The sequence below is a fragment of the Saccopteryx leptura genome, chromosome 2 (genome assembly GCF_036850995.1).
Source record: "Saccopteryx leptura isolate mSacLep1 chromosome 2, mSacLep1_pri_phased_curated, whole genome shotgun sequence".
Taxonomy (NCBI): domain Eukaryota; kingdom Metazoa; phylum Chordata; class Mammalia; order Chiroptera; family Emballonuridae; genus Saccopteryx; species Saccopteryx leptura.
This window is the reverse complement of record NC_089504.1, coordinates 314,293,559-314,318,453: the sequence shown is the minus strand read 5'-3', so window position 1 is coordinate 314,318,453 and position 24,895 is coordinate 314,293,559. Positions and strand designations below refer to the sequence as shown.

At 46.5% G+C, this 24,895-nt stretch overlaps 1 protein-coding gene across 3 annotated transcripts in view; it reads right to left on the bottom strand.

Moving 5' to 3' along the window:
• The window catches only part of TBXAS1 (thromboxane A synthase 1), a 132,094-nt gene that overhangs the window by 52,666 nt on the left and 54,533 nt on the right, over positions 1-24,895 (bottom strand). For 2 of the 3 annotated variants that reach the window (XM_066366180.1, XM_066366181.1), the window contains exons 4-5: positions 22,030-22,126; positions 10,094-10,210 (exon numbers count right to left, since the gene is read on the bottom strand). In XM_066366180.1, coding sequence (XP_066222277.1) covers positions 10,094-10,210; positions 22,030-22,126 — 214 coding nt within the window. The remainder of the gene's footprint in view (positions 1-10,093; positions 10,211-22,029; positions 22,127-24,895) is intronic. The other variant, XM_066366182.1, reaches the window with a different exon arrangement.

Sequence of the window (24,895 nt, the reverse complement as noted above, 5' to 3'; positions counted from 1 at the left end):
TTTAGATTTTTCATACTGCACATATTACACTGACAATCAGATAAACTATTAATGCTATTAAGACTTTTAAAGAGCGATTTCTTCTTGGGGGTTACGGTCCAGCAGCCAAGCCTGGGGGAGAAAGTTTCCCACTTGGCTCCTGTCACCTCTCACATTGGTCATCTTCGTTACTGATGACGCTGAGGGTAGAGCTGGTTGCTATTTGGTAACTAGCAGTAACCATCCTCAGCCTGGAGAGGAAAATCCCAAGGAAGGAGGTCCTTCGTAACCTGGCGTTTACCACATAATTAAAGTGGCCCAGTTTAAAACAAGATAGACGGAATCTTTACTGACTGGTCTACTCTAAAGGATTCCGAGTCAAGGTGCAGACCGAGGGCAATAGAGTTCATTCAAGAAGCGGAAGAGGGCTTTATGAGCAGACGAAACAGACAATTCAGGGGATAATGACACAGAAGAGCTAAGAAATCCACCTGCTCAAAGGCTTTCTTCTTTCCTTTTAGGAAATCTCCAGAATTTCACCCTTGGTGTTTCTTCCTTGAGGCTAAGACTTGGATCTTGTTAAATGTACTTGGCCTGCAGAGAGCAAACACTCAAAGCCACTGAGAATTATTAGGCTTCCTCTCCTTGGCACTTCTTACTTGTGTTCGACCTAACCTCTCCAAATCTTTCTTCTTCTGCAAAATGGGAATAATAATAGTTCCCTTGAAAAGTGTGACAAAGATTGGAATTGGGTGCATCCTTCTGCCTTCTCGTGTTCCTCCCAGACAACACCCACTGGGTTCGTGTGTTCTTGCCTCAGTGTCTGCCTCTTTATCTTTACTTCCCCAGTGCCTGCTCTAATTCAGGCTTTGCCACCTGCTGCCTGGAATATGGTTGTTATCCTGTTTCTTGGGAGCAATGACTAGATCTTAAGCATATTTGTTGTTTGAGTACCTTGTGCTGTGCCTGGCACAGAGGAGTACTAAAATTTTTTCCAAGAGCCCCCTTGTCTCCTGCCTTTTCACTTTCTAATCTATCCTGAATGCAGTCGCTGGATTGGCCTTCTAAAATTTTGTATTATCTGAGCAATGTTTCGCTGAAACCCTTTGGAGATCCCTATTGACTGAGGGACAGAGAACAAGCTTCTGAGCCTAATTCCCAATGCCTATTAAGAAATGAATCCTGCCTGACCAGGCAGTGGCACAGTGAATAAAATGTTGGACTGGGATACAAAGGACCCACGTACAAAACCCCAAAGGTCGCCGGCTTGAGCACGGGCTCACCCGGCTTGAGTGTGGGGTTGCTGGCTTAAGCATGGAATCATGGACATGACCCCATGTTTGCTGGCTTGAGCCCAAAGGCACTGGCTTGAAGCTCAAGTTTGCTGGCTTGAGCCCAAAGTCCCTGGCTTGAGCAAGGGGTCACTCGGTCTGCTGCAGCCCCCGGTCAAGACACATATGAGAAATCAATCAATGAACAACTAAGGAGACTAAGGAGCCACAACAAAGAATTGATGCTTCTCATCTCTCTCCCTGCCTGTCTATCTGTCCTTATCTGTTCCTCTTTCTGTCACTGACACGCGCGCACACACACACACACACACACACACACACACACACACACACACAAAAGAAATGAATCCTACCAATAAGCAGGCGAGTAAACTCAGAGGTCCATCTTCTCCTGGTCAAGCCATCCCATGAGACCACAGCTCAGGTTGGAGACCCTGAGACCGAGGCAGCAAGCTAAGCCATGTCCAGATGCCTGACACACACAAACTATGGGCTAATGAAGGTTTGTTAACCTGCTAAATTTGGGGGTAATTTGTTACACAGCAGTAGATAACTAATTTACTTACTCTCAATGTCCTTATCTTGTGGCAACTCTTGTATGTTGTCATGTATTACTGAAGTTCTTGGTATTTGTTCCATCAGGAATAAGAACAATGCAACACAGCTGATTTTTTAGAAATATCTATGTGATAACTGATGGCCTGAATGTTCTCTGAGACCCTTGACATTGAAAGAATCCAAGAAGCTCTGACACATTGGGGTGCTCTTAGCATGAATGCAGTGCAGTTTCCTGGGCGCTGGTCCTGAATGAAGGCCTGAGACCCATGGTGGTTCTACCTCTTACTCTGGGCAAATCATTTGAATGTCTCTGAACTGGGTCCTCACCCCCAAAGGAGAGGCTACTTGTAATGAGCTAGACTATAAGGTCCCTTTCTATGGACATTTTAGGACCCCAAGCAGGTCACTAAACACCAGGCTGAGACCGTTGCTTAGGGACCATGGAAAGATGAGGCAATTTCCTGGTTCCAGGCAGTAAACACTCAGATCAGTGGACCCATCTACTTGCTCCAGCACATGACATCCCTAAAAAAGCCTTTTTCTATCTCTTTGATTTCAGAATTACATAAAGACCTAAAAGACAGACTCTGGTTATTTTTATGTTCAAATAATTTAGTGAAAGTGAGAATTGGAACACCAGATCCTCTGGCTCCCGGCTTAATGCCCTTCTCCTCCAAAATCAGGAGGCACACTCCCTTCGCTCCTCGGTTAATTAACGTCAAGGTTATAATTTCACCCAACCCAGTTCTGATGGCATGAACTTGAAAAAACAAACATCACGAAGCCTTTGGAGCCACAGGAAGGTGAGGGACTGGAGACAGCTGAGTGCTCGGGAGACACATTTCCTGAGCGGGGAGGGGAGGAGAGGGTCTCTTCTGTGTTACTTTATACCCCTAAAAACTGAAATGACCCCACACACAGACAGTGTGGAGGCTGGGCGACTCACCTGTCACACGGGAAGAAAGATTCAGAAAAGAGCCCGACACTCTGAGATCAAAACATGGCTCCTGGGTGCCCCCCCTTCCTTGGGGCCACGGCAAAGCGGAGATGTTAGAGGTACCGCGTGCACCTCTCCTAACCTGCTGTAGAAGTAAGTGTTTGTCCTATGGGTTGGAGGGGGGACATCTGGCATCTCGGAGGCTGCATGGCTGAATTGGAACCCCTTTTCCTCAGTCTCCCTCTTTCAAGTATTTAATAGCTCCTTGCTCTCCAGTGAAGTTTGCACAGAGCCCTCCCCCACCCCTGGGAGCGATTGGCGAACTCTATGTGCCTCAACCTACTTTTCCAGTCTGCTTTCGCTCAGCCCTTGCATGTACTCTGTGTTCCAGCCAATTTGTCCTTCTCTATTCCCTGAACACACCCTGTACTTTCTTGTCCAGATGCTTTTGTTCCTGCGGCTCATTCCACCTGCAGCACACCTTCTCTCTCTGTCAAAACTCAGCAAAAGCTTTGGGGCTCAGTTCCAATGCTACCCACCCCTAGCCGCCCGAAGTGGTTTCTGATGCTTGAAAGAGGGCACGAGCTGATACTGTCTCCCACAACATGGCAATAATGTAGGAATATATGTACTCTGTTGCTCTTCTATATTATAAATCCCTCAAAAACAGGAAATAATAAATATTGGTTGAATATTATGAATTTAATGTTTCATTCTACTTGGCATTCCTAGACCTGGGGGCAATGCTATTTTGAAACTAATGTCAGAGGTCGAGTTTATGAATAAATAAAAGTCAGCTAATAGGGATGGGAGATGGTATTGAACCATATTGTTGATTGAAAAAATAAAAAAATTAATACCCAGAAGTGCTCTAAACTGGAGACTAACAATGGTAAAATTAATACAAGTTAACGAAATTTACAACCTACTTCTGCTACCCAGATATTAAAAACATCCCTGGCTTATTTTTATGCAAAATTTCCTGCTTATATATATATTAATTCTAGCCATCTAGGTGAATAATCAAGTGTCATTTCTAATAAGTCAGTGGCTTCTATCAAGAGTTTGACCAATTAGAACTCACCCTGACGAGGAGGTGGCTGCTGGCGTTGCCAGGCAACAGCCAAGCTGGGAGGCACATTGAGATGCTCTTAGTTAGATTTAACTAGCGGCAAGTTGGAGTGACATTATAATTCTGGCAAAGGAGAGCCAAATTACAAGCCAGGATGGGGGCACCCATGATGAGGAGTGTGTTGTCTTTTAAATGCAAATAGAAAAGGAACATTTTAACCAGAATTTAAACAGTCTATCATTATATTGATTTTAATTAGGAGATTAGGTGTCAGTGGACTACAATTGTGTTACAAGGTAATGATCTGTTGCTGCTAAATAAATACCCAGACATTCTGGAGAATGGGCAACTGGTCAGGCAGGGACAATGTATTTTTGGATTCCGAAGTATTTATTACCACAGCCACACTTGGTTCTAATGACCTTCATTTTTTATTGTTAGGAAGGATGAAGAAATAAAAGCAAATATTAAAAATAGACTGCTGGAGGCTGATGCGGCCAAGAAAAAGCTGCTTGTTCTAACATTATTGGGAGACTGTGTTCTGTTTTAGAAGCCCTTGTGCATGATTGTCTGGGAGTTCACAGCGAAAATTTAAAGGGCAAACTAAACTGTGATGATGTCTGTAATCCTGCAAAGACTTTTGCACTGAAATGGTTATTGCTATGCATTTACTCATAAGCTGGCTATTTCAACCTAAATTTTTAAAAACTGTAGTCATCCCAGAGTATTATGTCTTCTCCAAGGCAAGGAAGGCCTAGAGGGAATAATAACCACATCTGCCTCTGTCTTTAAGATTCATACATTATTGACTGCCTTCCCGACAGGAAACATCTGGATGAAAGTTAAAAAGTAGGCATCAAGCTGGATTCTCAGTGACTGTGAGAGATACCAGCCTTCCCTGTTGGTCTGACTTTTCTTTAATGGAGTACCCAAGCACAGATACAGGACTGCCTCATTTCCTCTTGGGTTACATGCACACACACAGCCTTAGGCTCTCATGGATGAATTTGCCAGTTCTCTTATATCTGCTCAGTGGGTGACCACTGGCTTAGTTATCTGGGTGAATGAGAAAATGCCCATCCCTTCTATTGGGCTTTGAGAACAGAGACTATACCAGCCGCCATATTGGGTTGGGTCCGTGGTCTATCCAATTTGGAGCTTGGTCTCTCTACTCAAGAGGCACTTGAAAATGGAGTTGCCCATGAAATCTATCGCCAAAGACATAGTGTCCAACTGCCTAATTTCTCTTAGTAACTGACTATGATGTAACTACCTTACATTTTCACCTACTGCAAGTCTCCCCTAAACCTTTAATATGTTGAGGTACCTGGTGAATCTCTAAAAAGATGGTTTGCAATATTTTACTGAATTGTATGACCATGGGGCCTTTTCGGTCCTCAACAATTTCAAATCCTTCTCCTTGGTAGTAATTCATAGCTTGAAGTTCAATGTCACATAAGTACAGTCTAAATGCTTTCCCCCTCGATGTACTATTTTATTCTTGCTTACACTGAAGGTTACCTGTCCCTTTTGTGCTGACAAACACAATCTTAGAACAGTCTTAGTAACTTATTCCAATTGATTTAATAGTTTTCAACTCAGAATAGCTTTGAGGAATATACCAATGTATACATTGCCCTGTGTTTTCCCTCTTTCAGATGAGTTATAAAATTAAAAAATAAAATTAGTGCTAACCTGGGTCCCCAGAGAATCCCATTACTTAGGCATTTCTCTCAGAGAATTAAATTAGCCTCAGTTTTGTTTCCCAAAGTTCAATTGATTTACTTCCACCCATAATAAAGTTTCCCAGAATCCCAGGGTTACTCAGTAATAATCTTAGGTAAAGCACCTAGCAAAAGACGCTAAAAATGTAAGTAAATCTACCAGTGACCCCCTTTAAAAAATATTAATCCTTTAGGGGACAGGATGAAACCTCCAGCAAGTTAATCTGGCAAAATTTCCCCTAATAAAACAATCAGTTGTTTCCCCAGCATTACTTAGTCATCCTTTAATATAAATCTCAATAATTTGTCTGTCACTGGGCTACGACTTGGATGGTCTCTTCTTCCGGAATCAGGCACGCATCAATCAAATTTTCACTGGTTCTCTCACTCTCTATATTATCCCTGATACAACTTAAGCCGAAAACCAATTTTATTTTAAGTAAAAATATGGATTCATGATATAATGCTGATATGAAAGGAACTTTCAAGCGTTTGTTGACCAAGGCAGCCTAATATGCACACAAATAAAGCTGGTGCCTCTTGAATATTAATGACACAGACACAAGAAAGAGTGCAGGCTGCCAAGGTGCTATGGGAAAAACCTCAGACTTCCAAGGGAAAACAAACCTTCACTTCAAGAAAAAACTCTGAAATTTGATAATTAAAGTCCAAAAGCTAGTTACAAATTCAGAAAGGATTGGAGATATCGGTATTTCAAAGCTATTTCTGGGAAAAGAGACTCCGGAACTAGCAACCAAATAAATCGCAGGCTCCTTTTGGTTCTCTGAGCTTCTCCCGTCTCTGCCTCCTCAACCCCAGACCCCATGTGCCTCACTGTCCTCTTTATGTCTTTGTGACTTGCTTTTCCTATTTCCATATATATAATATATAGCAGGGACTCTCTAAAGAGAAAGGCAACAGTTGGTTGCATCTTTATATTTAATTTTTCCTTGACAAAATTATTTCCCTGGTTCTTTGATTTTTCCTTCCTTCCTTCCTTTCCTTTCCTCCCTCCCTCCCTCTCTCTCTCCTTCCCTCCCTCCTTCCTTCCTTCCACAAATGACTATAAGTGTCCATTATGTGCCTACTGCTGTGAAGCTGACAGTAAAGAATAAAAGATGTCAAGTACAGGTAATGTTAGCTAGTGATAGTGCAACAGAGAAAAATAAAGCAAGGGAGGGGTTCAGGGCTCTGGGGCCCAGATCCTGAAAACCATGGGTCTGAGATGGTCAGACAGGGGAATCTGTCTATGAAATTTCTTTCCCTCACCCCTCCCTTTAATTTATGACTACCCACTTCCCCTAGGGCTGTGAACCACTTAGAGCAGCGGTTCTCAACCTGTGGGTCGCGACCCCGGTGGGGTCGCCTAAAGCCATCGGAAAATACATAATGCATATCAGGTATTTACATTCTGAATCATAACTGTAGCAAAATTACAGTTGTGAAGTAGCCACCAAAATTATTTTTTGGTTTGGGGTCACCGCAACATGAGGAACTGTATTGCGGGGTCACGGCATTAGAAAGGTTGAGAACCACTGACTTAGAGGTAACTATTTTCTGCAACTAATTCAGGAACTAAGAATTCGATTTCTGTACCCAAAGAAGGAAATGCTTTGGATCACAAAAGGACTAGGTTTGTTTGGGAAACAACACCGTTATCAGTTTCAGTTTTTGGAATATACCCTCTAAGGTGCTAAGAAAAAATCAAGACCTTAATGAGGTTCATTGTTTCTTTTTTTCAAAGAAACGTAGCTCAAAACTGTCTGTTTCCCCCAATCAGATACACCTCATCAGTTTCTTTTGCACAAAAGAGATTCTTTCTGCATCTGCAGCTCTGTCCCGCCATTGTTTGCTCATGAGTAAAGAAATGGGATGCACCATGACTGACTGACAGATGTCACTCCCCCTCTTTGGGTTAACTCAACGTTTTAGTGAGGAGTTGTAATAAAGGTGCCCTCCCTTCAGCTTGTCCAGTAGTTAAAATGGGGCATTACAACTTTTTAAAGGAGAAGGCTCTTCCTTCAAACAAATTCTCCCACGAAACCTCAATACGTAACAGTGGCTAAAAGTGGGGCAGGCCCCCTCACTGCAGCCGAAGCCGGGTGTTCCCCTTTTCGTGGAAACCTCACTTTTCCTTCTGCTAATGGTGGTCCCCAACCTAGGGCTGACATACAAGCAGCTGGGAAGCTGTAAAAACCCTCCCACCCAGGCTGCACTCCAAACCAAACCCATTTGATCAGAACATCTAGAGGTGGGGTGCAGATAGCAGTAGCTGTCACAGCTCCGCAGGTGACGCCAGTGTGTACCTGTGGCTGAGGAGGGCTGCCTCTGAGCTACACCGCCAGCCTGTCTCCCTCTCTCCACGCCCTCCCTGCCTTACCAGACTCGCACCTGGGAGGAAGGCACTGAGCATGTGCACAGGCCCCGCCCAGATCCTCGTGGGTGCTCTGGGCCGCCCTCCTGCGGGGGAGGCTGCAATCTTCCCACTGCTGGGGGTGGGGGGAGTACTAGCGAGCTCATGGGACTAGATGGCGGAGCGATGCTTCTCAAACAGCGTTACTGGTAAGAAAGGAGCGATTTCTGTTTCCATACCTCAGTTAGTTCCAAACTTGGGTATAAAATACAGGAGAGTTGCTTTTTTTTTTTTTTTTTTCTCCTGAAGTTGGAAATGGGGAAGCAGTCAGACAGACTCCCGCATGCGCCAGACCGGGATCCACTCGGCATGCCCACCAGGGGGCAATGCTCTACCCATCTGGGGCGTCGCTCTGTTGCAACCAGAGCCATTCTAGCACCTGAGGGAGAGGCCACAGAGCCATCCTCAGCACCCGGGCCAACTTTGCTCCAATGGAGCCTTGACTGCAGGAGGGGAAGAGAGAGACAGAGAGGAAGGAGAGGGGGAGGGGTGGAGAAGCAAATGGGCGCTTCTCCTGTGTGCCCTGGCCAGGAATTGAACCCGGGACCGCTGCATGCCAGGCCGACGCTCTACCGCTGAGCCAACCGGCCAGGGCCTAGGAGGGTTGCTTTTGACCCCCCATTTGCTCCACTTCCCTCCATCCCCCCTTCCGGGCAACCCCTGGGACAATCCAGGCAGTTTCAGAACCACCTGTAGGTAAGAGAAGCCGCCAATCAGAGGGGTTTAGAGTATTCCAGAGCTGGGTTCTAATCTTGACTCTGCGACCCAGTAGCTGTGTGACGTGGAGCGTGTTTCTGTGCCTCAGTTTCCTCATGTGTAAAGGGAGTGATGATAATAGCATTTGTCTCCCAGGGATGTGGTGAAGATTAAGTGCCTTAATGCAGATAGGAAGCCTATGGGTGGCGTCTGATCCCCGGGTAGAGCTGTGAGTGTTCGCTGGTGCTATGAGCTGAGCTCACCCTCTGCCCTCAGATGTCAAAGGCTGCAGAGGAGACACAAACTAAACCTCATTGAAGGTGGGCAGGATCACCGGCTTCCGAGTGAGTGTAATTGGTTGGGGTTACTTATGATGTATGAGGCCCTTTCCTCTGCTGGGGGAATTCAGGAGACTAATGGGGAGTAAACAGGACCATATGGGTGAGCGTCCTGAGTTTAAGCTAGGAGTAGCTTTCATTTATTGAGCTGAAGACAGGCCACTCTGGGCTCAGGCATTTTGGAACAGTGAGATGGGGTGGATGGCTCTGGAAGGTCCCTTGCTCTGGAGGTGCCCACCAGCCTGGGACTCAAACAGAGGCAGTCCCTTAGCCACTTCCCGAGTTGTTGCAGAATTCAGAACAAAAGCTAAAGCCGGAGCAGCAATTGAGGGGCCATCAATGAGGATCAGGTGTGAGAATGTGGCTGGGAGGAAGGACGAAGGGGTAGAGAGGGGCAGGTGACTGGGTGGGGAAGGAGGGAGCTCAGGGCCTTAGAGAGCTGGCAGAATGTTGGCCGTACCACTCTGCCCTCTGGCTTGGCCAGGGAGGTTAACCAGAAGGGCATGTCTATGGACCTAGCATGCTCCCAGGAACATTCCCCCTTTGCTCCTCCCCAAGAATGCATGGCCGTCTCTTTCTTGAGCTCACCTTTGTCTCAGGCTGTTCTCTGCCTCCTGGCTACGGGAAGAATGCTTCCCTGTTCAGAAGCATCCACATCACCTGCGAGGTTGTTAGAAATGCAAAGTCTCGGGCCCATCCCAGACCTGAGTTGGAATCTTCATTTTAACAAGACCGCCAGGTGATCTATTATCCATGCAAGTGTGAGGAGAGCTGCTCCAGCTTTCTCCTGGGTGTCCCCGATGTGCCTGGGGCACAGTCCCCGGACACAAGGACAATGCCTTAAATGGTTGTTGAGTCCACTGATTCATGGCAGCTGGGGAGATGGGAGGCTAAAGAATAGGAAGACACTCCGGTACAGTATCCTGTGCTTTTTGCAGAATAGGGAGGTCTGGAGGCCCCCCAGTGGGCGGGCATTTTGTTGTGCCTTGTGGATGAGCGATGCAGTGTGGACCAGCTCTCCAGCGCGTACAGAGAGAAGAAACCTGTCCCTTACAGATGGGGGTCTGCATTTCCTGTGTCTTACCTCGTTCAGCTTTTCAGGACTGAAAGCAGAAGTTAGGACACTTCTGATCTCTTCCCATCTTTTGTCACGTAAAAACAGGATGCTGTCCACTACTGGTTTGGATTCCAAGCCCGATGCCTGATGGAAAGCAATAAGCAGAGGGTTAGGACCTAAGGGGGCCCAAGCCACTTGGGGACAGCACAGGTCCATGATAAACACTCTAGTTGAAGGTCCACCAGTGACCAACAAATGAGGAGGTTTCTTTTGCAAGGATAGAGAAGAAGACTATAAAGGCTCAGGGATAATGACCTAAGGATTCGTGGCCAAGGCCCCAGGGCAGCAGACGGATCAGCTCTGATGGCCTTGTTCTGTCCTGTGACAATGTGGTCATCACTGCATAAGTAACTCGGTGGATCTATGTGTTCTTCTGTCTCCCTACAGAATGACGTTCCCTGAGGACCAAACAGCAGGCCTCTTGGGTTGGGCTAGTCTCTCCTGGCAAGGGGTTTCATGTTTGAACTTGGCAGCAAGAGTTTTTGTGGGGCTGGATTGGTCAGGTTGGGCTAGGACTTGACAGACTCATGTGTTTGGGTCCTTGGTGTGTATGTGTGTGGGGAGGGCTGGGGGAGTAGGGAGGGAAAAAGGACAGTCCTTTAGAAGCATATCCCAACAAAGCTGCTTCCACAAGAAACATCACCACTCGTTCATGTGCTCACTCATTCATTCATTTTTCGCATTCAGCAAACCTTTGTTGACTAATATTTGCAAGGAGTTGGCTCTCCAGTGTTGAACAATGAAGACACTGCTTTGGCCCTCAAGGAGCTGATAGTCCAGTGGGGAAGCAGACAGCATGCTCATAAACTAACACACAGATCTCAACACTGCTCATGAGAAAGTGAGTGCTATAAAAGGAGAAAATTGGACAGGTGAGAAGATGTTAGGGGACCAGAGGGACAGGAAGGCTTCTTGGAGGAGGAGATAGTTTAGCTGAGTCTGGGAACATGCAAAGGATGAGACCTCCTCATTCCTTCTCCCTAGGCTGTTCTGTTTCTTTCTAAAACCAGTTACTCCCACCCAGTGGTCAAACTTGCCCCCCCCCCCGAGCTGGTCAGAGTGCCCCCCCAGCCCCGAGACTGCAGGGTGTGAGGAGGGGCTGGGGGGTTCAGAGGACCAAGCACTCTTCCCAACCACGTGTGACATATGGGTTCACTATTTTTCACTGTTTTAATTATAATTGGAACACGAAGCCAGCCATCATAATTCAAACGCGTTGTAAAACCTATTTAGAGGAAAGTATAATTTTCTGATAAAATATGAGCACTCCAAATAAGCCATAAAACATAACTGCAAAGTATGTGGGGTGGGGCGGGGAGATTTAATTATATAGTAGAACCAAGCTGCTGGGCTTGTTTCTGCAAAGGAATACCTCTCTGTATTTAGAATGAAGTTCTTTAGGAGCTCCTGGGTCACCACACAGAATTGTGGGTTTATGGAATTTGGGGAACGTAACCTATTTGCTTAGGTTCCAGAGTCAAAGGAGAAAAGCATACATTATGTATATTTCTATATTGACCAACACCCAGTCTGGTGCAGTGCTACATGCAATAAAGCCTTTCACTGCAAGGAAAGCTGCTGGTGGTTTATGGGGTTCTAATGAAACAGAATGAATGAGAGATAAGAGTCACGACAGATTGGATTTTTGTATCCGTCCTTCAGACACGGGACTGGATCCAAGGCCTTTTTTATCTTGCACCTGGAAGACAAATCCAGCCCTCTGTGTGACTCGCATCTCTCCCTCACCACCTGCCATGACAACGCTCCCCGGCCTCCAGCTTCCATGGGAAGTCTCCAGTGTTTCATGGGAACTTTCAGGGGCATTGGTGAAAGAAATGTTTTCATTTCTGGCTGTCATACTCGAAAGAGGGAGAGCGGAAAATCGGTCATTTCAGAAGAGGGGACATAAATTAATGTCATAGGAAATAGTTGACAAGTTTTGGAATGTTTGGCTGGGAAGAAGAGACTTGCACGATCAGACAGCGGTACTTGGTATGTGCTCAAAAGTGTATTTGTTGAACGCATACTGCGTGGAAGAGGGAACACAGGCTGTTCTTCTGACCTGAGGGGTAGAATCAGGTTCAGTAGGGAAAGCTGTGGGGAAAGTCCTGCACATCCAAAGGAGAACGTCTCAAAAGTGAAAAGGCAACATTGTTTAAAGATGAAATAACTTTCCCTGAGTGGTGAAAGTCTCCATTGCTGGAGACTGTGCCCCCCCTTTTGTTTTTAGAAATTCTTCCCATGAGGTTTGAGTGTCCAGGGGGCTGCCCAACATAACCCTTTAAAAACTCTTCCAACCCTGAGACTTCCTCTCTAGAACACCCTCCAGGTATCTTTTGGTTAGCTTGTCTGCAGATACCCACATATTAATTGTAGCAACATACACATCATGTAAAGGGTTCCCTTCCTTCCGCCCTGTCTGCATGTGCCAGTTGATTAGGTTTACTGAGTGTTGCCTTGGAAGAAGCAGAGGGCTGTCCTCTGAAAAAAGGAGCAATGGGGCTGGGAGGTGTGCTGGGGCAGGACCGTGAGTGCTGGGGCGGAAAGGGGAATGCTGGCCTAGGGAGGGGCACCCGGGAAACCGGGCTTTCCAGGCTCTTGTCAGCGAGCCGAGCCCTGGGTCACAGGTCTCAATGAAGACATCTCCTTTCACCTTCTGGCCAGAGGTTTCCAGACAGCAGGCTGTGGCCAGTGTAATCTGTGACATTGGTGTAGTGGGAGGCGAGCAGTGTTTTAAAAAAAGAAAGGGCAGGCCCTGGCTGGTTGGCTCAGTGCTAGAGCATGGGCTAGGCATGGGGATGTCCCAGGTTCAATTCCTGGTCAGGGCACACAGGAGAAATGACCATCTGCTTCTCCACCCCTCCCCCTTCTCTCTCTCTCTTCTCCTCCTGCAGCCATGGTTTGATTGGTTCTAGTGAGTCGGCCTCAGGTGCTGAGGATGGCTCTGTGGCCTCTGCCTCAGGTGCTAAAAAATGGCTTCATTGCTGAGCAATGGAGATGGGCAGAGCATCGCCTCCTGGTGGGCTTGCTGGGCAGATCCTAGTTGGGGCACATGCAGGAATCTATCTCTACCTCCCCTCCTTTCACTAAAAAATAAAAACAGGCCCTGGCCGGTTGGCTCAGTGGTAGAGCATCAGCCTGGTGTGCGAAAGTCCTGGTTTCGATTCCTGGCCAAGGCATACAGGAGAGGTGCCCATCTGCTTCTCCACCCCTCCCCCTTTCCTTCCTTTCTGTCTCTCTCTTCCCTTCCCTCAGCCGAGGCTCCATTGGAGCAAAAGATGGCCCGGGCGCTGGGGATGGCTCCTTGGCTTCTACCCCAGGCGCTAGAGTGGCTCTGGTCTCGACAGAGCGAGGCCCCAGATGGAGAGCATCGCCCCCTCGTGGGCGTGCCGGGTGGATCCTGGTCGGGCGCATGCGGGAGTCTGACTGCCTCCTCGTTTCCAGCTTCAGAAAAATACACACACACAAAAATAAATAAATAAAATAAATAAAATAAAAATAAAAACAGAAAATAGACAGAAAAACCCAACACTCCTTGATCTTACAGCTAAGAAAGTTCTTTTCACGTCGTTCCATTAATTTTGGGGTAATTTTCCAAATTTTTTTCCAGTAGGAAACCCTGCCCTGATGGGTGGCAATGGCCCAATGGTGACTCTGCTAAGTTTCCCTCAGTGGAACGTGCTTATCTTTTCAATTAAGGCCTGTTAAACCAGAATCTGACTCCTTATCAGACCAGCAAAGCATAAACAGTAAACTTTGAAGAATGACCCAAGTCTGAGGAGTAAATTATTAAGGAAGATCAACACCTCGGCATTCTGTGGTCCCATGAAGAGAGGAGCCATCAACTGACTGCTTGTCACGCGCCATACCAGTGATTCTCAGCTGACCCGGAGAGCCACCCAAGGCACACTGGCTCTTCTCAGAGTGCTACCAAACGCGTGCAGTGCATTCTTACTCCACCTGAGTGTGCCTGTTACTATGAAAATGGAATAAGAGGTGTAATAGACTAGGAAACCGTAGTCCACAAATAGTTTTCTTGTGTCCTGGAACCTGCAAGAACACTCTAGATCTGTGTGATCTCTCTGATGTCTTGGTGTGGAAGTCAGCCGTTCTCAGCCACGCAGAGATGCAGGTAACAGGTAAACAGAGTAAGGTGATTTTAAAGACTTCAAGAGATAACTGCTACACTTTGGTGCTTCTGGTACACGTGTTGCTGGCTTGTTTAGCGTTATGTACGTCACATAGGCTGCAGAAATAGTAGTACCAGAAAGTATGCTATGATCACACAAAGTCCCCGTCCACTATGACCAACTTTCTGACTTTCACACAGCCTTGCACAGATGAGGAAGCTTCCTAGCACCTGTCTCTCTCCTCACTTGGGTGTGCAAAGCATCTTGTGTGGCCCCTCATTATAATATAAGCAACAAGAACTCTAGAATCCTGCCATATGGAGAACCCCCAAATCTATACCTGACAACATCTTGTTTTCAACATATGGCAGCAACTGTCCAAAGACTTCAACTAGGGCTCATAGTTTGGTGCTTTGAAATAGTAACAATGTTCCATCCCCTCTGGAAAATTTTTATCATTCACTCTTTGCCAGTAGAAACTGGTCGTGAGGATCACACAGTCTTCCCTATCTCTCATTCTGACTGTGAGCCTGGCCTCTGTGTAAGGTTGTGTGGTGTGTCCACAGCTCAGGAGGGCTGGCTCACAGGACATCTGGGGGCTAAACCCAGCTTGGACTCCATCTGCTGATTCATCAGCTGGTGGGAGGACCTCTTCTAATTTGGACAAAGGCAAGATATGGATGCTGGTGGCCGTGCCTGATAGAGTGTCTAGCATTTCCTCCAAGGAAGGGGAACCACAGGCTTGGATGTGTGTTTCCATTAGCACCATGCCGGACGGCATGGGCCTTCCTGCCTGGGGAAGAGGGTGAGGGGTCTGTTAAATCTTATCTTCTGAGGAACATCTGCAACAGCTGTCGGCAGAGTTGCTTGCAGAAGCGGAATTAAGGAGGGGTGGGGTGTCTGATACAGAACCTGTTACACTCGGCTAAGGAAAGAAATTCTCCTGTTGGGCCCTAAGAGGAACCCTTGCATCCAAAGCTTGAAATGGTTCTCTGAGATGCTGGTAAGAACTCTATGGTTACCTGTGGTCAGTGACTGCCACCTGAACTGGGAGCCCAGCAGACCTCGTGAATAGCTAGTCTAACAATCATATTTTACACAAGAGGAAATTGGGGCTCACAGAAGTTCAAGGACTGGCTGAAGTCACAGAGCTAATAAAAGGTAGCAAATCTGGCATCTGATTTTATTTAAGTTTAAGCCAAGTGCCTTTCACTTGACTGCTGGGCTGTGGCTTCAAGGAGGGAAGAATAGAAGGGGAAAGGGTGTTGTTAAAAGAAGATTGGGGTGGAGAAGGAGGGACAATGTCGGACTCACTAGCACCGTGATTTGGCTTCTATGGAACGTTCAGGAATACAATACCGAGAACCCAGAATTGGCTTATTTACTGTTCTCTCCCAAAATTTCTAGATACGAACCTCCTGGTTTATACATTTATGTCTACTTCTGCTGCCACAAAGGTTAGGGAAGAAGGTGTAAGAATAAGAGTTTACTTATTTCTTTTAAAAAAAATAAAGATGGCTTCCTGTTGAACCAAGGGTCTGGTAAGACACAAAAATATGGCATCATTTTCAACGAGGTTTGAAATTTAAGGACGTTCTGCAAGGCACCAGCAGAACATCAGAGCAATCAGATCAGTACCACTTGGCGCTATTCCTACATTCCTAAGTCTTCACGGGATACTCAGTACATTTAAAGATGTCAGAGTTCACACTTAACCCACTATGTTAAAAATGGGCAAGCTAAGTGTGTTTTACAAATAAATGCAGTTCCCGAATCTGGGTTTTTTGTTTCAGGACCAGCCATGCCCGCACATGGCCAAAGCAGGTGAAAAGGGAGGCCTGTAGAGGGCAGGCCCTCCCACCCTGGCTGTTATGCAGGACTTCCGGTGGGCGGGACTTCCGGTGGACAGCCCATCCTGGGATCGGATAAGTGAGGTTGCATACCTGTGCCTCTGGTTCTGCGCAGTCCGTTGGGGTTTTAAGTGAGAACGTCCACCTCGCCCAGAGCTATGGCCCTGTTGTGTGTTGACCCTTCTCAAGATAGGCAAAGTGAACAATAGTATTCAAACTTTCACCGGGGTAACAAGCATATTCTTAGTCTGGGCACCAAAAACCGTGCTCACAACAGACATTTCACGGCTCAGGTTTGAAAAGCTGAGTCTTTTCATTGACTCAGTGTTTTGTTGACAGGAAAGGAGATCAACAAGTTTCCAAAAGCCGTCAGTGGAGAGTGCCAGTTACAGGTGTGGGGTGTGGGGCAGTTTTAGGGCAAGCCTGCTGAGGCTCCCTCTCCCCTGGGTTGATGCCAGCAGGCAGGCGTCTGTGTCTCCAGCACAGGTGGCCCGATCCACCAGTAGCTCTGTGTGCTTTTCCTTGCCGGTGAGCTGTGATGAGCTGACAGCTTTGCTGCAGTGGGTGTGGCCGCAGATGCAGACAGAGACAGTGAGGTTTCCAGTGGCTAATTTGCCTCAGAACTTTAGTGATCGTTGCCAGTGCTAAGGGCTTTGTGGTTGCTCAGGAGTTTGTCCATGTTTCCATCATCCACATGGTGAAAGGAGGTAGGTGGCCTTGGGAGAGGCAGCCCCAGGCTGCTAGGTTCTTGTGGTTCTGGATAAAACCACTCACAAATCCATCCCATGGCTTTAGATGTGTCTCTTGTGAGCCGAGGGTGTGACTAGACCAGTGCCTGGAGCAGTGACCTTGTATCACCTGTGAGGACCTCAGGCCTGATGCCCTCATCCACACATACATAAAACTACCCACACCACACCCTGGCCAGTTGGCTCAGTAGTAGAGCGTTGGCCTGATGTGTGGAAGTTCTGGGTTCAATTCTCAGTCAGGGCACACAAGAGAAATGACCATCTGCTTCTCCACCCTTCCCCCTTCTCTCTCTCTAACTCTCTCTCTCCTCCTCCTCCCAGAGCTATGGCTCAAATAGTTTAAGCAACTTGGCCCCGGGTGCTGAGGATGGCTCCATGGCCTCACTTCAGGCACTAAAATGGCTCAGTTACCGAGCAATAGAGCAGTGGCCCCAGGTGGGCAGAGCATCACACCATAGGGGGCTTGCCAGATGGATTGCAGTCAGGGTACATATGGGAGTCTGACTCTGCTTCCCTGCCTCTCACTTAATATTAAAAAAAAAAAAAAGAACTACCTTCACCTTGTGTCTCCACTTACATAGAGGCAGCAGACCCTGGAAATGGATATTCCTGTGGCCTGACTCACCTCATGCTGTTATTTTGGACCAGAACCCAGAGCTTCTGGCAGCAGGTTTAATGATTGAGTGCATCCCCTCCAGGACCCTTTCCAACTAGACCACCCTACTTCGGCCACCCTTCCCACAGCTCCCCCGCCTTGAGGAGAGGCCAGGGATGGAAAATTCTACCACTGGTTGTGATAATTTCTACAGAGTCACATGGACCTCAGCTCCAGTTTCCACAGATAGTTTAAAAAACAAAACAAAACAGAACCCTCCTGCCTCCATGGCTTCGTTGAGTGCCCAATAGCAAAGAGGAGCTAATTAAAAAAAATCTAAATAAAAATAACCAAGTCTCAGGGTGCTGGGGCAACAGGTTTTATAAATGTGAAAAGACTGATTTGGGTTTGACAGTAAACTGTGGTTGCCCGGCCACCGAGCAGCGTCAGGAAGTGCTGGAGGTACTGATAGGGGCCCACAAAGTCCAGCTGGGAAATGGGCAAGCCAGAGCCATCGTTCTGCAAGACCGAGTGCCTCAAAATATGTGAATTCCACCTTGAGTGTGATTCACAGTCTGTCCAGCCCAGTGTTGTGGAGTTTGATAAAGTAATAATTTCATTCAATGATTTTTGAATTCATGCATTTGCTCAATAGCAACACATGTTGGGGAGTGCCCTGTGGTGTACCCCCACCTCCAACCAGGATGCTCTCTCAAGTCCCTTTGGGTGTGTGGAGCTGGCATCACCTTTCTGCATCATGGCTGCTCTCCGCCGGGCTGGCGGGGCCCCACGTGCATCCAGCTCGGATCCGTGAGCAGGCATTGGGCTCTCACAGGCAGAAAAAGAAGCCATCCGTTATTTAAGTTTCTTTTCACTTAATGTATCAAACTAATATGCTGAGGTACTTTCTGTATCGCCAGGGACCATTTGGTGGAAGCTTGCATGGAGTAAGCGTTTAATGTTCACTGAATGAATGTATAATAAAGCAGACTCACTGAACACTTAAGTAAATATGGCTTATTAGAGGGAAGACAGCATGGTGTCGTGAGGAGAAATCACGCCTCACTAATCTCCTTGAGTTCTTTGAGCAGATAAATAAGCATATGGATAAGAGCAAACCACGGAACCCAATTTAATTTGACTTTCAAAAACCTGTGAGAAAATCCCACTCTAAAGATGGGTTTGTTTTTTTTTTTTAATTGAGTCACTAAGGGTTGTTTTATCATCAATACGGAATTGGCTTAAAGACCGTAAATAAAACTAAAGTTAAGTGGATACATTCCCAGATGGAAAAGTATAAACATTGGGGTTTTCTTAGAGATCAAATCTCTGATGGGTCTTTTTCCATGTTTATGAATGATCTAGAAGAGAAAGTGTACGGAATAGCGACTCTGCAGGTTCAGGCAATGCCTCGTTCTTCAGGGGCGAGTGTCAGGTTGATGGAGACTCAGTTCAGTTTGAACAAGGGTAATACCGGAGACGGAGTAGCCATGATGTGTTTGGGCCATGGAGTACAAAAACGAAGTACAAGCCTGGAAGAACTAATGATCAAGTTTGGTGCAAGCCATAGCTGCGACAAAAGGTACCACATGGAATCAGTTGTGAAAGTGAGTGATGCCAACGGTGAGTGTTATAAACAGAATTCAGAGAAGGGGAAAAGGACATGTGGAGTGAGGGAAGGAAGCCTTCCTGGAGGAGGCAGAATTGGAGGAGAGGCTGGAAGAATAGCTAGGGTTTGGATGGGTGCCAAAGAGGTGGAGGACTTCCTTTTTACAGCAGCCGGTGCATGGTGAGTGCTTGTCTTGCTTACATGTGAGGCAGGATTTATACATGTGATTGCATTTAGCCTTCAACAGCCCAGGGAGGTAGACTATATCCGCATCTTCCAAAGGAGGAGGGGTAGGCTTAAAGGAGTTAAGTAATTTGCTCAAGCTCACGTCATTAGTAAATGCAAGACCTACTGTTATACTGCCTCCAATTTGAGTAGGAGTGTCAGCATGAGCAAAGGCACTGGGGCAGGGCTTTCCAGAAGAGGCTACAGAGAGAATGGAGAGGCCAGTCCAGCTGGAGTGACAGCTTTTATTGGGGAGCAGTGAGATGTGATATTTGAGGATATAAAATGCATCTAAAGTATCAAGGCCCTTAAATCTTATTGGGGGAACTTGAACTTTCTCCTGAGGCCACTGTATTGAGTGCAAGAAGAAAATTAGAACCATATTCTGAGTTTGGGGACTAGGGACCTTACTTAGTCTTGGGTTGGAAAAAATTAGGGAGGCCAGAAAAATGGTTTACGGGAGAAGTGGACTGAAGCTAGGGCCACTTTGTTGGTGCCCTCTGCTTGCGCGTGTGTGTTGAGTGAATGTTTGCTCCTAATATATCAATTACAGGGCAGCCTCTTCCAAGTCAGCTATCATGGTGATATCTGGGTGTCACTTGAAACAACTGAGAGACACATGCCTGCCAGGTCCCATCTCAAAGCTCAGGGGCTACGGGTACTCAAGCCCCTGGCCAGCTCAGGAAGTGCCTTCACTGCCTGCTGAGACAGGGCGTGGTGGTCTGGGCCCTTTGACCGACTGTCTTCCCCCACTTTTTTTTTTTTTTTTTTTTTTTTTTACAGAGATAGAGTCAGAGAGAGGGATAGATAGGGATAGACAGACAGGAATAGAGAGAGATGAGAAGCATCAATCATCAGTTTTTTGTTGCAACACCTTAGTTGTTTATTGATTGCTTTCTCTTATGTGCCTTGACTGTGGGCCCTCAGCAAACCAAGTAACCCCTTGCTCGAGCCAGTGACCTTGGGTCCAAGCTGGTGAACTCTGCTCAAACCAGATGAGCCTGCGCCCAAGCTGGTGACCTCGGGAACTTGAACCTGGGTCCTCCGCATCCCAGTCCGATGCTCCATCCACTGTGCCACCACCTGGTCAGGCCCCCCACTTCTTTAATCAACACTCTGAGCACCAGTCTACAGCTGTATTTAACCATCAGGCTCTATCTCTAAAAGCCCAGAAGACCTTCAGGGGACTTTGAACAGGGAATGACAACAAGATGTTTGCACACAAGAATCTGGAGGCAGCAGCAGTTAACCTTCTGCAGTGTCTTTCAGCTGTCCCTCCAGGTCACCTTCTCCTAGTGGCCAGGTGGTGCCTGGAATTGGGCATGATGCCCCGGGGGCTGGAGGATGAGTGTCCAACTGCTCAATGAACCCTGGCAGTCCGGAAATATCACCTGACACCGCTGCTCCAGTCATGGCAGTAAAAAAGAGGCCTGGCCTTGAGTTGGGAGATGGTATGTGAATCCCTGCTCTGCCTCCCATTAGTCACGTGACCAGGGTTGCCACTTCACTGGGTCTCAGTTTCTGTCTGTGTACGATAGAGATGATTCTTGTACCAGTCTCATAAGTTCTAGTGAAATTGAATGAGAACAAAACACTCTGGGTGGCTCAATGGGTACAGAACATGGGGTGGGGGTGGAGCTATGCAAATTTATTTAAGACTCAACACCACCCCCCACCCCCACCCCCGCCTCCGAGATCTCTCACCTAATTAGTCTTCTCTCATCCTCATCCTAGATGGCACAGAATTTTCTATAGCAATAACATTCACCCTACCATAACTGCCTGTCTACCTCTGTCACTAGACGCTGAGCTCCTGAGGACAAGGCTGAGTCTTCTATCTCTTTATAAGCAGCACCTAGATAGTGCCTGGCATTCGGCAAGGGTGCAAATGTTTGCCAAGTAACCAACAAGAAAGTGACTTCATGACCTACTATCCCTATAGGAACGGAAGATGAGTTTAATTTGACAAAAAAAGGGGGGGGGGGATTTGGCACATAGTGATTCTCTGAATTCTCACAAGCAAATGTTTATTAATTCACTTTAGACTCTTTTTAAGAACATAAATGTTGTTGGTCTTCTCTGCCAGAATTCCTATCTCCCCACTTTGGGAAACGATGGACCACACTGACCTCTGCCATTTTCAGTCACCTCTTCCATTCTCTGGGATTTCTCAGCAAAGATAAGAAGAGGAACTATGCTTTCTAAAAAGACGGGGTACTTACATCCTTTCCGGGGCCGGAGGCTTGATACTGACATCAAAGGGCCCTCTTACAGACTTCTCCTGCTACTTGGGGACAAATTTCCCTTGTGATGTTGCTGGTCTTTTCTTTCCAGCCGTAAGACTTTTATGTTCTCTGGGAATGACGTCAGCATAAGAGGCTCAAAATTTTGCCTTTTCTCTGATATTTATTAACCTTGCTGGGTCTTCCAATGATTTATGCCCTCTGGATTCCTCTAGCTTTAAACGCAGCTTAAAAAAAACCCTCCTGGTTTTAGGATTTTTATTAACTGCAACTTCTCATGAGCTTTAGCTGCCTGGAAGCATCTCTTCAATGTAAGTGCCCTTCCTTTGTACCGGTCTGTCCACCTCTTTTGAAAACTTGAATTTGCGGGGGCGCTCAGTTTCGAGTCGAACTGATCTAAAGCTGGTCAGAGACCCAATCGTGTCCCTGTGGGTTGGGATGTGTGGTCCTTGCATCTGAGCATAACTCCCCATCCACTGGATGCAGGAAGAAAACTACATACCATTCTGTTGGTAAAGTTAGCGAAGTTCTCCACCAACACCTGCTTGATCATGTCGGGATCCGAGATAACGACAAACATCCGACGGCCGAGATAGTACCTGGGACAGATACAAGAGTTACTTTGAAACGCGTTGTATTCATCTATCCATTTATCCTTTCCAAAAAGAATTTGCGGTGGCTTAGACTGAAGGATAAAAAATAAATAGGAAGTAAAGATGCAGAGAAGAAGGGGGAATGCGTGTCCTGATCATGAGGAACAATATTAATGAGATGGTCTGACATTAAACTTCATTCTGACATTTATGGAATCCAACCTAGTACTATGGAGTCCCTGGAGATTCTGGGATGAATAAGGCAGAGTTCCTGCCCCCAGAGAGCTCGCAATAGAAAAGATAGATTTGTACATTTAACCCCTGCCCCAATAAGGAATGCATAAGACCCAGCAGTGAGACCAAGAAGGAAAATGGTAGAGGTCTCTGTTGTCCATATTGTCCCAAAATGGGGAAGATAGGCATTCTTGGGGGGGGGGGAGTATAAATAACTTTTATATATTGATTCTTAGAAAAAGTCTGAAGTGAATAAACACTGAGAATTCAGGAAAGAATTAAACCTGTTGGGGAAGGTCTGAACATCTGGTTGCCACATCTGTATGTGATGAAATTCAGCAGATAGTTTGACATTAATGAAGAAATAGGGGACAGGCTCAGCCAGTGAGCTGGCATGAGTGACCTCTAACTGAGACGGGCTTGCCACAAAACAGTCCCTGCCACACCTGCCGCTGGCAACCTCCACTTTCTCACCTGGAATTTCTGATCTCCTTTTCCTTAAATGAAACACTGCATCAAATAAAACTTTCAGGTTTTCAAACCTGAGCAGGGAGATTTCTGTTGTGAGAATGGTACATTCATACAGCAGAATACTATACTGCAAGATAAAAGACCCCAAACTGCTAATACTTGTGTGATTTGAGTGAATCTCAAGGGACTTCTGTGAGTGAAGAAAAGTCACTCTTGAAAGGTTTCATGTATCTTTTTGAATTTTGAAAGTTTACTTAAAAAATATTGTCTATAATCTCTGCTCCTCCTTTTGAGCAAAAGGTTTAATATTCTATTATTCAATTTATATCACAGTTTTGAAATAACAAAATTATAGAGAAGGAGAAGATGTTAGTAGTTGCCAGGGGTTAGGAAAAGGGTAGTGATAGGTTGGTTTGGCTAGAGAGCCTTGTGGCGGTGGACAGTTCTGTGTCTCGGCTGCGGCGGTGGTTACGCAAACCTACACATGTGGTATAATTGCATAAGATGCTACACACACACACACACACACACACACTTACACGGGAACCTAGTAAGATCCAAATAAACATTGTGGATAGTACCAATGCCAAATTCCTAGCTTTGCTAATGTACTCTAGGGTTGCAAGAGGTTATCACTGGGGAAAATGGAATAAATGGCCCATAGGACCTCTCCGTACATTTTCTTTTTTTTGGTCTTTTTCCAAAGTGAGAAGCAGGGAGACAGACAGACAGACTCCCACATGCACCCGACTGGGATCCACTCGGCAAGCCCACCAGGGGGCGATGCTCTGCCCATCTGAGGCATTGCTCCTTTGCAACCAGAGCCATTCTAGCGCCTGAGGAGGAGGTCATGGAGCCATCCTCAGTGCCTGGGCCAACTTTACTCCAATGGAGCCTTGACTGTAGGAGGGGAAGAGAGAGAGAGAGAGAGAAAGGAGAGGGGGAAGGGTGCAGAAGCAGATGGGCGCTTCTCCTGTGTGCCCTGGCCGGGAATTGAACCCAGGACTTCTACATGCCAGGCCGATGCTCTACCACTGAGCCAACCAGCCAATGCCCTTTCCATACATTTTGTTTCATAACTTTCTGTGTATCTATAATTGTCTCAAAATATATTTTTAGAAAACTCACTTGGGAGCTTAATAAACTAGAGAGTCATAACTCTCCTCTTCACCAAGTTAGATCTAGTAGGCATGGGTGGGGCCTAGGAATATGTATTTTAATGGGTTCTCCAGAGTGTGATGCCAGAAAACTGCTCCTACACTGAGAGCACTGCCCGAGGCAGTGGCTAGTCACAACCACCTGTCCATCATTCAGAAAATAAGGATGCCTGGCCCCACCCAGACCCACCTGACCAGGGTCTCTGGGGTGGGACCCAGTCTCTTCTAATTGTAACAGGCTGCCCAGGGGATCCTGATATGATAACAATAACCAGGTTGGGGGACCCCACTTCCCAAATTAAAAACCTCATTCTGTATCCAACCAGTGTTCACACCATTCCTATTTTCCCAAATTCTTAATTCTACAAGGAAAACATTTACACTGGGGTGTCAACATATTTGGGTAATATATCTGTATCGATTTAGTTATTACCAAAATAATTTTACACATAATCCGGATTTTCAAAAAAAATACCAAAATAAATATTCCTACATTCCAATGAAAGTTGGCCTCCCAAGTGGGCACTTTGGGAGTCTTTATGTGTTTTTCTAGTAATATCGCTAACGCTAAAAACAATTTTGTCACAATTTCTTTAGAATTGCCTCAGAGCTGGTTTATGAACCTCGTGAGAAAACTAGCCCCATTTTACATGTAAATTGTGTAATCTTGTGAATTTATATTTACCCCAGAATTCATCTGTATTTTGAGGAGCTCTGGGAAAGATCTTGAAAAGCAAAATGTGTAAACAAAGCTCCTTTTCCAGGCCCCCTTTTCGGTTCCTGGGTCACGGTCTCTCTGGTTTCATCTGCCCAGCCCTCCCTGAGGTAACACCTCCCCCCCATCTGAGGTAGCACCCCCCCCCCCCCGCTTCCGTGCAGTTCTGGAGCCTCTGTCAGGGATAGCAACCACTCC